At 50.6% G+C, this 14,023-nt stretch overlaps 1 protein-coding gene across 1 annotated transcript; it reads left to right on the top strand.

The window, feature by feature from the left end:
* Nucleotides 1–4,194: 4,194 nt before the first annotated feature.
* On the top strand, nucleotides 4,195–11,033 carry RHOV (ras homolog family member V). Its single transcript, XM_040602442.1, has 3 exons — nucleotides 4,195–4,540; nucleotides 7,812–7,870; nucleotides 8,188–11,033. The coding sequence occupies exons 1-3, from the start codon at nucleotides 4,345–4,347 to the stop codon at nucleotides 8,626–8,628; spliced, it is 696 nt and encodes a 231-aa protein (XP_040458376.1). The 5' UTR covers nucleotides 4,195–4,344; the 3' UTR covers nucleotides 8,629–11,033.
* The last annotated feature ends 2,990 nt before the right edge of the window (nucleotides 11,034–14,023 follow it).

Raw genomic sequence — 14,023 nt, 5'->3', positions numbered from 1 at the left:
ACATACTTCTAAATTATTTATGGAACATCCAAGAGACAGGAGTTCCTGTAGAAGTCAGATAGATGAATTTGTCTTTGAGAAAGGGGCTGAGAATATAGGTGTGTACCTCTCTCTGCAACGTTTAAGAAAACATTTTTTAAGCTAGTGGCACCATCATTTCATTTAAACTCATTATTCTGTAATCTTAAAATATAGTATAAAATTGTTGTGGCTTTTTACCTCTGTGTTTAACTTGAGTGGCAGTGAACAGATGAACTAGAACATCTCTGTGCATCCCCCATGGCATTGCTTTTATTTCCAAGGAGCAATAAAGTAGTTCGGAGACCAGGACAGCGGGAACATAATTTCTCTCCTTTTTTTGTTTACCTGAAAGGCATTTCAAAATCACACATCTCCAGTACACACCAGGAATACCCATTAGCTGCTACAGAATCATGAAGTATTTTTATTGCTGTGGACTCTGAAACTACAGAGCTCGTATCAATCAGGAGCTGTATATGGGAAAGCAGATACTAGGATCTTTCTTCCTTTAATTTCAGCTGTAGTAATTTTTCTGTGAATAGCCGAAGCCTCATTTTCCACTGACTTGTGCGTTGTGGCTATTTCTGCCTCTGCAAGGTGGATAGAAAATGATACCAAGAAGCATTTGACATCATTTCCTGCAGGTTGCCGCGACTAGACGAGGCACACCACAAGGGAAAACCAGACTCCAGCTCTTGTCTTCACCCTTTTGTCTCACTTCTTTTAAGTGGTAATTATGCTTGATTTTTCCCAGGGAGGATGCACACTCAGGTGCATGACAAAAGGCCAGGTGACTCAGCACTGGTTGTCTCATGCCTGTGATTATTCAGGCTGGGCAGCGGCTGTATCTCAATTTCTTTAGCGTATCACTTGGCATCACGGGATCCAGTTTGCTCTGGCACCTGCGCTCCAGTTTAGCCCCTCTCTCAAATCTAGACCCCCACTCAGCTGCCCCGGTGTGTGGTGGCAATGTTGCCTGTTCTCAGCATCCCCCCATTTCTCATTGCTTCGTGTTTCTCACAGGTAGCACTGTGAGAGGACTGAGAAATGCAATCTGAGGGCATCATTTGCAAAGGGAGTCTACTGGCATAGGCAGCCCACTTGTACAAACGCAGGTAAAGCTGAAGGCCAGGTTTGCTCACCACCATGTTAGGACTGGCCTATAACTTTTTCTCTCCCCCTTGGTAAGAAGGGAGCCCTGCTACTTTTAAAACTGAGGATTGCCAACTCCCACAACACAGTGCTTTTTCTGAGGACACGTGAGTAGTTCGGTAGGCTTTGCAAAAGACAGTGAAAGTGGCTTCCACTCTGCGACCTTCATGCAGATTGGTCCGTGGCCACACATAATTGTGACAATACAAATTAGATCAGCCAGAGAGGCAGAACATGATGTTGTCAGAGGTGCAACATTGCTCAGGAGCCAGTGAAAGTCAGGACCACTGGCTGCAAAAAATCCCAGCATTGCAGTTTCCCAATATTGTAACACTGCACTTCAGAGGGAAAGTTAAATGGAATAGTTTGAGCTGATCCATAGCTTTGACCCCACCACAAGGGACAAGCTCTAGTTTCCTCCTCATCCAAATTGGCTTAGTTACTGTTTTTAACTTGGTCCATAGGTGGACTTCTGCCACAGCTCAGTGAGAAAGGTGGCTATAATTAATAGAAAAGAGCAGAAAAGGAAGTGTTTTCCTCCAAATAACTGTGCTTTTTTAATAATAGGACTTTGTACAGATGGATAAAGTTTGTTCGATGGTGACAGTCACACACTGCCTAAATATATAAATCAATTTCCACTGTAGATCACTGTGTACTCTAATGGAGCAGCTTTTCTCTTTAATTTAAGAAGCTACATATGGTAGTGCAGCCCAGCTGAATAAGGCTGAATGCTAACAGTACCTGAAATCTATATTTGGTCTGCCTGAAAAGAGTTTGATCTTCTGCACTTAACTCCCGATGGATGGGAATTCACATCATGAGGAATACCATCATAATTGGTACTAATTATAATTCCCGGGAGAGATGCCAAACATAGCATTGCAGCCTGTATTTCCCACTTGGGCAGAGAGCTGATTTTGGCAGAGGAGCACAGCAGGGAGGCAGCGAGCATTGGGGCTCTCTGTGGCTGTGGGTTCTGCAGCTCTAGGAATGGGACAGACTTTCACTGCCAAAAACAAAACTACAAAAATCTTGCAAATCCAAAATGTCTGACTCCTTGCTGTGTTGTGAAACTCTTCTGTAAGCTGTCAGGAGCAAGGCAAAACCTGAGAAAGGAACCCGTGGGAGCTGTCCTGTTTGTTTGCTTAATCGCTTAGTTTATATGGAGATTAAAAATCACTTAAGCTCATCCACAAGTTAAGTGTATGTCAACCAATGGCTGTCAGAAACTGCAAGGGAAAAAGAACATAGTCACAGAAGGAAGAGGTTTTAGGAAAGGAGTGAGAGAAAAAGGGATTAAATCCTTGGAGTGGGGCAACAGTGTTGTCTTCAGGGACATCCATTCCTAAGTAAAGAGCATGTAGGAAGCAAGGGCTGCCAGCTTCATCTCTTGCCCTGCTACTGGTGACACTTGCTAACAGTGAATAATTTGGTGAATAATCCCTCATTTACATTCATTTCTTCCGATTAAATGGAAATGTCATAGTTCACAGAATGTCAGCCTGTGCCTGAAATGCACTGCAAAACCTCTGCACGATCCTCGCTTGCTGTGCTGCCTGCCCCGGCTGCGGTGCAGCGTGCCCTTGCCGGTCCCATCGGAGGCATAGCCACACCTCGCGCATCGTAGAGTATCGCCTGCCCCGGCGCTTTCTGCCTCTTCTGCAGCAGTTCAGCTGTCACCTGGCTCCGAACTACCACTGGGGAGCGTGGCACTGGAAAAAGCCAGTCTATGCAAACCAGTCACTTGAGTTAGCATCCACTTGCTGTGGCAAGACTATCTGGCACACGTTTTAGCAGCAGCCTAGTTTATAGTATCATCCCTTTTTCTATAGGTATAGAAATTCAAGGTTGCGCTAGTAAAAACACAGATGAGGCTCATGAAAGCAAAGTGCTAGAAAAAAATGCAGAGAAAAAGCCTTCTTGCTGTTTCCAGGAAACCTGTGGGCTGTCTCCAAAGAGTGGGCATGCTTTGTCCAGCCAAGACTCTTGAACCTGAGGGGTTGCAGTACTTGTGACCTTCTGTCAATCATGGGGAAAAGCATTTCAGACTGTGCCTGATGTAAAGATGTCTTCTCAAGTTTAGCATGAACATAGGTGTAACACCTGGGTAGCTTCTCAGTGCAGATGCAAAGTGCAGTGAGACGCAAGCTCAGGAGCTGTGAATCAGTGGCTCCTTGCAGCACGAACCTGCCTGGTGCAGACAGGTCTCCCTTGCTGACAGCACGATGGAGGACATCATGTAGCAGAGCTGTGGCTCTCATTGACAGCCAGACTTCGGCTCCTCCATTAGGAAAAAGCTTCATTTTCAAAGCTGATGTTGCAAGACTAGGTATTGTGTGCGTTAATACTTTCCCTCCGGTGTTCTCGGTCCCTTGGTGGTGCTACGCTGGGGCGCAATGGTTGCGGCGATAGCGTGGCCACATCTCTCCTTTTAAGTGGTGTGCTCCCACTCTTCTGTTTGTTTAGTTGTACTTCTTCAGACACTGAGCTCCTCAGGGCAGGGATGAAGGCATCTCCCAGCTGCCAGGGGCACGCACGCCAGTGTGTGTGAGCGACCAGAGGTGAACATGGAAAAAGGCAGTAGTAGACTGGGAGCTGCTGCACTTCTCCGTGCAGCTGGGAAAATACGCTTTGCGGGTTTTACCAGCATGTAGCAACAGCTTGGCTGGCTCGGAGGAGCTCCGGGGTGGCAGCCGGAGAGTTAACAGACGGGATGCCTTGCTGTCATTTGTTCTCTTGTGTCCCCCACGCCGCCGACCAGCGCTGCCGGTGGGATTCCAGTCGGGCCAGGGAGCACGGATGCTCCAGGTGGGGCGGCTGGTCGAGGGAAATACGTGATTCAGCGCGGCTCCGCTTGAAAAGCGAAGCGGGGGGGACAGGGGGGCCGGGCCGGAGGGCACCCCCGCACCCCGGCGGGACACCCCCGCACCCCGGCAGCCGGCGCTGCTGCCCGCGGGCGGGGGGCGGAGGCGCCGGGGCCGGGGCGGGCCGGGGCGGGCCGGGGCGGGCCTAGGGAAATGCGGCCGGTTTTGGGCTCGGGGCGGCAGGTGCAGCGATGCGGAGCGGGGCAGCAGAGCCCGGCCCCGCACGGCAGCGCGCAGCCCCCCCCGCAGCAGCCCGGCGGGCGAGCATGGCCGGGCGCTGCCCGCGCTGAGCCCCCCCGGCGCCATGCCCCCCCAGGAGCTGCTGGACTACGCGCCCGCCCTGCGGAGACACAGCCCCCCGCGGGGCAGCGGCCCGGAGCTGGGCATCAAGTGCGTGCTGGTGGGCGACGGCGCCGTGGGCAAGACCAGCCTGGTGGTCAGCTACACCACCAACGGGTACCCCGACGAGTACCAGCCCACCGCCCTCGACACCTTCTCCGGTAGGCACCCGCCGCGCCCGGCCGGGGGAGGGGCAGGGCTCCCCCGCGGCGCGGTGATCCCCCCGGGGGCGGGCGGGGGTCCCGGCGGGGAGGGGGCTTTGCGGAGCGGGAGAGCGCGGCCCGGGGGCACCAAGCCCGGGCAGCTCGGGCGGGTTTAGCTGGTGGCACCTTCGCGGTGGGACGCCGAGGTGGTTCGCGGGTTCTGTCAAACGGGGCACCCTCCCGCTCCTGCGGTGTTACTGCCACTGGATAAGGGGGCTTCGGTTTTTTGCCGCTGTGGTGGGCTTGAGCCTCAGAAATATCACAGCATTGCACCGGGGGCTTTCTCGCTTCAACTGACAGTCAGCAAAAACAGCCTTGTTCCCCGCGTGTCCACTGAAGTCAGCGTTGAACAGGGGCTGCCAAAAAGTTGGCGAGCTGTGTGAGCCTGGCTGGAGTTGCCTTCCCTGTCAGCTGATGAACTCTCCGTAGTTTCCACTTCTGTAAATGCTATCTTTGTTCTTCTTCTCCACTCCTTTTCCTTTGGGCTCCAATTTCTAATATAAACCCCAGGAAATCGCAAAGCTCTGAAAGATTTCTGCTTTGATACGAAGAAACACAACAGTACGTGACAGCATAGATCTGTAGATCAGAGGTGGGCTCGAGTCAGACCAGGAACAAGCAGCCTGATGTGTCATAGTCTCGAGGATTCTAGGAGGGAGCAGGATTCTAGGAGGGAGCGTTTTGTTCCTCTGAATGTCCCCCCAGGTGCTTGCTCTTACACTGGGAATTGTTGATCTGCCTTGACCCTCTCCAATCTCCTCCACTGTCACTTGAAGGAAGTGAGCTGGGAACGTGTTACTGCTCAGGGTCCAGCAGCCCTTGGGAACAGACTAAGGAGTCCTCCAAGGGAAAAGTTACTGCTCTCTGCTCCTTTTACATTGATGTGTATGGTTTGGGCTAAGAGAGGCTTGAAATTACCATAGTTATTAGCCTCCACACTTTTTGAAAGAGCGAATCCATAATAAAATGATCCAGAAAGGTGGAGGTGGTATGAGTTCAGACTCCCCGATAAGCAGCAAGATAGCTGCACACAGACTTAGCCCTGCTCTGAATGTCCGAGTACCAAGCTTGACTTCCAGAGGTGCACAGGATTTGCAACTGATAGAAATCAAAAACATTAAAAATGGGTCTTCTGAAGTTCACTGTCTCCTTATTGGGAGAATAGAGAAGTTTCCCTTTACAAAGCCGACTCTTAACCTGGATAGACTTGAAGAAAGTCCTTCCCTGGATTCAGGAATTATGGTTCAAGATCCACTTCAGAAATTTCAACCCAATTCCCTTCCCTCTTGGGGAATACCTGCAATTGCAACTGCCAGCAGAAATGAGCAATTTAACCTTAATCCTGGTCACGGGACTGTAATGGCAGGAACAAGATAGGAGAAAGTCTTGCGTTATCAGGGGGGCTGGCTCCTGGACTGTGACCCAGCCACATCTGTTGGGGTGCTACCTCCTGCTGGGTGTCACTGCCAGGTAGGGCAGCCAGAGTGAGATGTGTACCCAGTGACCTTTCTCCACCAGGCTATCCTGTTCTGCCGGCCACTTCGCTGTTGTACCAAACCCAGCCTCGGCCGAGGGTGTGACCTTGCGAGGGCGGTTATTTGGAGGGCTGTCGCTGAGCTGCTGGTGTGGCTCAGGCTAGCAGCAGATAGGGCAAAACTCTGTTGCAAGCACCGGGGCAGCAGCTGATATATGTGGTGCCTTCCTTCTGAAGATGTTAAGACATTTCAGAGATGCTAATTCCTTCTCTCAATGCACTTGTGAGACAGAAGAAACCAGATACTAGAAAGGCAAATGCCCAGTGCCTTGAAGATCAAGTCAGGATCTAGCAGGTTCTTTGATCAGGAACAGGTTTCTCTTCCTCCTCTGGGGCAGAGATATGGTAACAACCCAATGGGTTCCCAGTCACAAGGAAGCAATGACTTTCAGCTACGCCACAAGGAGTGGCACTGTGGTGGACGCGCCCACCCCTTCATTTTTCCATCAGCATCAGGCGCCCACCAAACTTCAGTTCATCTTTTATCTGTGTCTCCGTTGTTCTGCCCAGACTGCTTTCAGGGAGGAGTGCTCTCCTCCAAGAGCTGGTGTGAAACTCTCCGAGTCGGTTGTTTCTGATGCTTTTCTCACCTGGCTAATTACTTCAAGAATCACAAAAGATTGATCCTGCTTCTGTTTTGGTGTGGGATTATTTTGGTTTGCTTTTTGTGCTTTTGTTGGTTGGTTGGTTCAGTTTTTTCTTAACAAAAAGACCAATAAAGCTTCCTCCCTGGGCACAGCAAGGGAGTTTAGCTAGCTGGTGTCAAGTGCCAGCCATTGTCACCCTAGCCAGGGTGTCTGTCTCTGTTCACCAGAGCACAGCCCCATCCACCTTGCCAGGACTTCCAAGGGATTTCCAGCTCCCCCATCCCCCTTCTCCTTTTCCTCCACTCCTGGCCAGTCTCTGTGGTGTCTGTGCACTTAACCATCTAACAGTTTCATTCCAGGTTTCCATCAGAGGTCCTGCCAGCCCTCAGTCTGAGTCAGCTGATACCACATGAAGGCTGGCTGTGATTAGGGAGTGAAATGGGAGCAATCTTACATGTGTAACTCAGCAGTTTTCCAGAGTGCAGATAGTCTCTGAAGGGGATTTCACTCATCGCTCTTTCCTTAATAACATCTTCATTTCAAAGCTGGGTTTAGGTCTTCATTGCATTTCCTTAGATGGGACACTCACAAAAACACTTCTTTTTTTTTTTTTTTTTTTTTTTTTTTTTTGAAAGCCAAATTTCTGGCCTGGGTGGGGAAAATCTCCAGTAGCTTGTTGAATGGAGACTGATTTGAACTTCCACCCTTGGCCCAGAAGCTAGGAGCAAGTTGCCGAAGTTCTGTTTGTCTTTATCCTTGTCTGCTTTCTTGAGTTGTGGAAGAGCAAGAACTCTTTGGCTAACGGCTTCTCTTCCCTAGAGAAGCAGTTGTCCCGTAACATGGAACTGTTCTTTCAAAATACTGGAGAAGAGCCCGTAACACCTGAGGGCTAACCAAATCAGAAAGCCTACTGCAGGTCTCTTAATGTTCCCAGTACAAGCTTCAGCTGTTTTAGTGAGGTTTGGGAGGATTCTCAGCAAGGAGGACAGGCTTGAGTGACTTCAGCAAGCTGTTCAGTGGGATACAAACCGGAGCGCTCTGGGGAAAAGCCTGTAGGAGTGTATGTGTGTATGCTGGACAACTCATCCTTGTTCTCTTTCTGCTACAGTGCAGGTCCTGGTGGATGGAGCCCCCGTCCGGATCCAGCTGTGGGACACTGCTGGACAGGTAAGCTCCAAAGCAGCTGTCAGCTCTGGTCCTGTGGGACAGGGTTTTGAGGAAGGCAGTATTTAAATGGGAAGGAAGGGAATGCACTAGTCCAGCATCAGTCATTCACTGGTTTGGCAGTCACAGACAGGTAAATGACAGACTCTCAGCTCTGAAACTTCCATCTGAACCGTGGCATGGCCACAAAGTCAGCACGATGCCCTGCTTCTGAGGGTGTTGCTGTCCTAGTTAATGTGTGGAAAAATCCACTGCAGAATCATGCTGTTAGGAGATCAGACCAGTGAAGACCTTTTCCCCCCCCCCTCCATTTTCTGCAGGAGGACTTTGACTGTTTGCGCTCGCTTTGTTACCCCGACACAGACGTCTTCCTTGTCTGCTTCAGCGTGGTAAACCCAAGCTCCTTCCAAAACATTACTGAGAAATGGATCCCTGAGATACGAACTCACAACCCCCGGGCGCCAGTGCTGCTAGTGGGGACACAGGCAGACTTGCGGGACGATGTCAATGTCCTCATCAGCCTGGATCGCTACCACGTGAAGCCTGTGGCCCGGCCTCAGGCAGAAGGTCTAGCTGACAAAATCCGGGCAGAAGCCTACCTGGAATGCTCAGCACTCACCCAGAAGAACCTCAAAGAAGTTTTCGACATGGCCATTGTCAGCGGTGTTGAGCACAAAGCACGGCAGGAAAAGAAGATGACCGCCAAAGGCATCAAAACTCTCTCCAAGTGCCGCTGGAAGAAGTTCTTTTGCTTTGTCTGAAGCTGCTTTGAGGGGAGGGGGAAAAAAGAAACACCCGATGCCAGCATTGGCTCTGCACCTTCTCGGAGTGACTGCTCCTATGGCCCCAGCAAGGAGGGTATGATAAGCTGCTGGGCTTGGAAACCTGGCTGTTGCTGGGTATCAGATGCCTAGGAGTCATGAACTGGATTTCCATTGTGCCAGGATGTGGAATGGTCCAGGCAGCCCTAAGTACCTGCCAAACACGTCTGTAGTGTCCCAGGCTAATGGGAGCCTTTAATACATCAAGACTCAGTACGCTGGAGTAGGCAGGTTCCTTACATTGTTCAAAATGACCAGTTTTCTGTCTGAAGCTAACATGCTTTCAGAGTTCTGACACAGCATAATAGACATGAGGGACTTTCAAAGTCTACCTGTGTTTTGGCTGATGTACAGGCTTGGCAGAAAGTAGGGCAGGGGCAGTTACAGGAGACTGCAACGTAGTCAGATGTGGGCTGTGGAGTTTGGAATGTGAGACTTGGGCTCCCCCTCTGATTCTGCTTGCCAAAATAGGTAGAAGTCACTTGTCTGTGAAAAAGCAGCACTCTTTCTTAAAAGCCCTGTATTGTGAGTACCCTGGAGAAGGTTTTTCCTAAATAAAGACCATTAGCAGGCTGAAGAGAAAGTGCACAGGGAGCTACAGTGATCCTTTAAGCAAAACATTCTCTAAGAGGACTCTGTAGGCCAGTGGGTGCCAGTGCTGTAGTCCTGTCTTAAGAGGTAGTTACGGACTTGGGGACCTATTTTGAAAGGCCTTTTGGGGTGGGGGTGGGGGTGTTTTGAGAGAAAGAACAGGTGAGGAACAGTGATGAGTGGCTCTGTCTTAGCAGGGATGAAACTGTGTCAGCAAAGGGTTTATAACACTACCAAGGGGTGAAATGTCAATGGAGAGCCATGCATGTAATGAAAGAAGAGAGAAGGAAGAAAAGGAAGGGAATAAAAAGTAAAAAAAGAGAGATGAAAGGGAGAAGAAGAAGGAAAGAATAGTGAACATTGTTAAAAGAAAGTTGTGATTCTACTTGGCTGAGATGCTAATGTTCAGGGAATCTTATAGAAACTTGAAAAATTTGCTAGTGATCTCAATTTCAAAGCAATATTGTCCATACATTAAGTTCTGAATCAAAAGAAGAGAGGTGTAACGAGTGAGAAAGAGAGAGAGAAAGTTCCTCTTGGTCAGTAAAACTCCTGTTTCAGATCTGCACGGGAGAACAGAGTTTACAGTGTACTATTTCTCCTGAGTCTGCAGAACAGGAATGGAGGGCGCAGGGCTTCTTTCTGTTGTGTTTCCCTTTCTTAAAAGTCAATGCTTGATCTGCTGAAATCAAAAGCGAAGGAAATCCATGAAGCTCCTGCCAGAGGAAAACATTCACTGTTTGCTCTGTTCTCCCCTCACCTGTTTCTCAGGGGACTAATTTCCTGGTGAGTCTATTCACATTTTATTACAGAACTTGCATTGATTTCTAAAACTTCTTTCACAGTGACATTTCGTTCATGGTTTGTGTAGCAGAGCACATGACAGGTCCTGTCAGGCAACGCTTTCGATACTCAAGGGGGTTCTCTGCATCAGGCCATGGCCCGTCGTTTGGGGGATGCTCCTGAGTAATGTGACAGATGGTGACATAGCTGTGGATTGCTTGCTCTGCACCAAAAGCAAGCCTACCTGAGCTACTGGGCCTGTAAAAACTCAAACGCGAGTAATGCGGTATGGCTCTGGATCCAAACAGGTGCCTGCCGACATCTCTCACCACCATCTCTTTGTGGCGCGGCTCACGTAGCCCCCAAGGACGCTGCCTTCCCCGGCGGTATCGTAGCGTGAAAAGGGTGGGCAGGTCTTGCTAAGGGATGTGGCCCACAGCCTGGGAGCTGCTCGTAGGGTAGGGCTTAGAGACCTGGAAAGGATGGCGTGGCAAAACGAGCTGAGCAAAGGTTCCCCCAACTGCAGCGCGTCCAGGTCCAGTGAGGAGTCCTAAGAGATGGAGAGTACAGAGGCGGTAGCTGGAAGTGACATGTCCTCCATGGCTCTAGGCAGGACACCGCTTCCCCACCAAAGCTCTCACTCAGCGACGCATCCCTGCACGCATTTCCTACCTGTACGGGCACCTTTGCTGTATCATTAGTTCAGTTTCTGTTGGGTCTTCACGCATTTCTATAGCCTGTGAGACCGAGGGCTGTGGTGTGACCTGCTGAGGAGCACGCCAGACCCCTACGGAGCAAATCCACGGGCAGAAAGAGCACCAAGCTCCCTCCTGCTGAGGGGAGAGCAAGGGTTGCCCTGCAGTAGCTTGGTATGAAACAGGGATTATTTCATTCTGGAAAAGAAACTGTACTGAGAGCTGCTTTCTTCCTCTGTGATTGTGTCTAGTATTTGTTCAAATAAAATTTTTTTTATGTCTACAATTTGTGTGTGTAGTTTTGTCAGTGCAAAATAAACTGGGTTTTAAGGTAAGAGGAGGAATTACTCCCTTTTACTGACAATAACATAAAAGAGAAATTGCCCCACTTCTCCTTCCATGTCCTAACCCCGACTGGCAACAGTAAAGATCCTCTTACAGCTGAAACCTTGCAAGACCTTCTGTTGCCTCAGTTAATTTTCTGCTCCCTGGGTGGCTGCTCAGGGAGATGGAGTGGTAAACATCCAAGGTTTCTGTGCCTCTCCCCAGAAGCCACCATCCAGGGACCAGGCAGGAGGCCCTCCCAGCACTCATGGAGACAAGCCCATGTAGGGCTTGTATTTGGAGCCTTAATGACAGCGTGCTGGTCTGTCATTAGGCTGGGGGGTAATTTAGTGACCAGCTTTTTTTAATTTGCCTTGGTAGTTGAACACTGCTTAAGTAGTGAAAATTTTGTCCATGCCACATGGGAGAGAGAGGCTGTATCCAAGATAGCTCACAGGGCTCACCCTTTTGGCCTTATCAGCATCCCAGGGAGGTCTGGGCCCTGCCCCCGGGGCCCCACAGCTGCTCCAGAGGCAGAGGGCTGGGAGGTGAGGCTGCCGGGGGTTCAGCAGAGAGGTAGGAAGGAAAACGGACAAACCCCACACTGCAGCAGAGGTAATGAGCAAATGTCATTCAGAAACTAGAAGGGAATAGGAAATCGCTGCTGATAAACATTATTTGGGAACTTGTTTCTCTCTCTCTCTTTTTTTTTTTTAAACAAAGTCCTCCTGCAGCCTGCTTTTTGCTAGATGTCAAGCGACCTGTGGGATTACTTGGAGCTTTGCGTACGTTCCCAGCTTTGCAGCTTCCTGACATTAAAGCTTACAGAAGAACCTGTGAGTGGAAATAGCAGCAAAGTGCGAATTAACTTTACTGGGAGTGAGTCATCCCACTGAGCCATATCCTGTCATGTGCACAATAAGCACCCTAAAACTCCCTGAAACCTGGGAACAAAGCTGAGCTCCTGGGGGTGAAGCCACCTCATTAAACAGTGTCCTACCAAAGGCATCTGCAAAGCCTTGCTGTAGCCCTCTCTGCGGTGCAGTACTGGACCTGTGCTACTGCCCGGTGCTGGCACAGTTCGGGCTTGTTTCTGCCTTGCAGTGCTGCTTGACCGACCTGTATTTGCAGACGATGCTGAGAGCACAGGAGAGTTCCTGGGAGACTGTTGCTAACACAAACCACCCCACCAGGCTGGGTGAAGCTAGCCAAGCCCATGACTAGGCCAGCACAATTCCACATGGGTGCCACTTTAACGCCAGAAAGGATCCTTGTGATTAGTTGATCCGACTTGCTCCATAGTGCAGAGCGCAGCATGAAATGCTAACAATACCCCAACAACGTGCCTATAGGATCAAAACCCTTCAGTACCTCCTTTCTTGCTCAGGTCTCTGACTTGGATCCTGACCAGCAGACTCCAGCACAGTCCTGCATCCAGGGGAGTAACTCTTCAGGGCTTTCCCATCAGCATAAGCAACGTTGCAAGTACTTCAGCAGATGTACACACCGCTTGTGTAACTGCACAAAGCCAGCGTGCTAGCTGCCACCACTCCCAGCTGCTACCTCTGAAGGAGCTGAGCTCGGGGGTCAGCAAGGGCAGGAGCACGGTGTGGAAAGGACCCTTTTGTTTCCTTTCTCTGGAGGTAGCACACCCTAAATGGTCTCAGCTGGGCCAAGAAGGTTCCCAGCTGGCAGCGTTTTCCTGAGCTTCCAGTGAACCCTGACTGGGAATTAACCCCCACAGTAACACCAAGTTGCTTCTGACTCAACACGGCCTCCTTCCAGCACCAGAGGGCCAAGGCTGAAAGGTCCCTTTGGGAGATCTTTATGCCCTGTAGGTTACACGCTATCTACTTTGAAGGGACAGGCTGAATTATTAGCAGGGCAGGAGCTGATACAAGCCCAGCAGCAGGAGCCCAGCTCTGCTGGAACCACACTGAGATGCAGTTACCCGGGAAGGGCATCCTCCCGTGTCCTGAGAGGGGGATGGCTGGGTTTAACAACCTTAGCACTTCCTTAACACCCCCCAATTTAATCCTCAAGTGCTAACTAGCTTTTTTCTTTAGATTGCTCCAAGTTTAATGCGACTTATCAATTAGGCAACCATTTCCAGCTTGGCGGCAGGGTCTGGTTTGACTTGCCTCAGCTGTGGTGGCAGGTAACTACTCAGCTTCAGCTTTGCTCCTCTCCTTCCCAGTTTGGGCTAGGCTGGTCCCTGGGGTCCTCTCTGGCCTCATGAGCGGCATGGGAATGCCAGAGGGGCAGGAGCGGGCAGAGGCACTAGCACCACAAGCAGTGCTGGTCCCCCCGCAGCCCATGCTTTGATGGGACTACTGTTCTGCCAGCCTGCCGAGGGTCCTCTGCACCCAGGGGCTGTCCTGGGCCCACGCGGGCTGTTGGAACACTTTGGCTTTCCTTTACATCGTCGCCTCTCCTGGAGCCAAGATAAATCACTCTGTAGTGGCCCCGGGACATCAAGCATTTATAAAAAAAACCCACTTGAACTTTACAGTGTGACTCCAAGACTGTTCTTCCTCCCTGTACTGGAGGATGCTGGTCAGGACCCAGCTCCCAGTCTGTGTCTGCTCTCAGAAGAGGAATCAAAGGCCTGGCCCAGCCGGCACCTGGGTCTCCTGGAAGCTGCTTACTCATGCCTCTGCGGAGTCCAGCCCTGGGCTCTCCGTTCCCACCGTATAAACGCAGCATTGTACTTGCAAAGACCTATTGCACAAGAGAGCAGGGTATGTTTCAACTTATCCCTGAGACAGGTTCCCTCTGCTGCAGCCCCACGTGATCCCAGTTCCCAGGGTGACACCATGCCCTTTCCAGCTCCCGGTCTGAGCTGCTCGGCATCCAAACTCGCTGGACTTGTTCTGGAAGAGCAGGAGGAGATGTGGGTCCCATCCTCCCCCCTCCATCCCCTTATCCCCAGTGCTGCCCCT

This window comes from Falco naumanni, chromosome 7, assembly GCF_017639655.2.
Source record: "Falco naumanni isolate bFalNau1 chromosome 7, bFalNau1.pat, whole genome shotgun sequence".
Lineage (NCBI taxonomy): Eukaryota > Metazoa > Chordata > Aves > Falconiformes > Falconidae > Falco > Falco naumanni.
The sequence above is the reverse complement of the archived record's forward strand: the minus strand, read 5'-3'. Positions and strand labels throughout refer to the sequence as shown.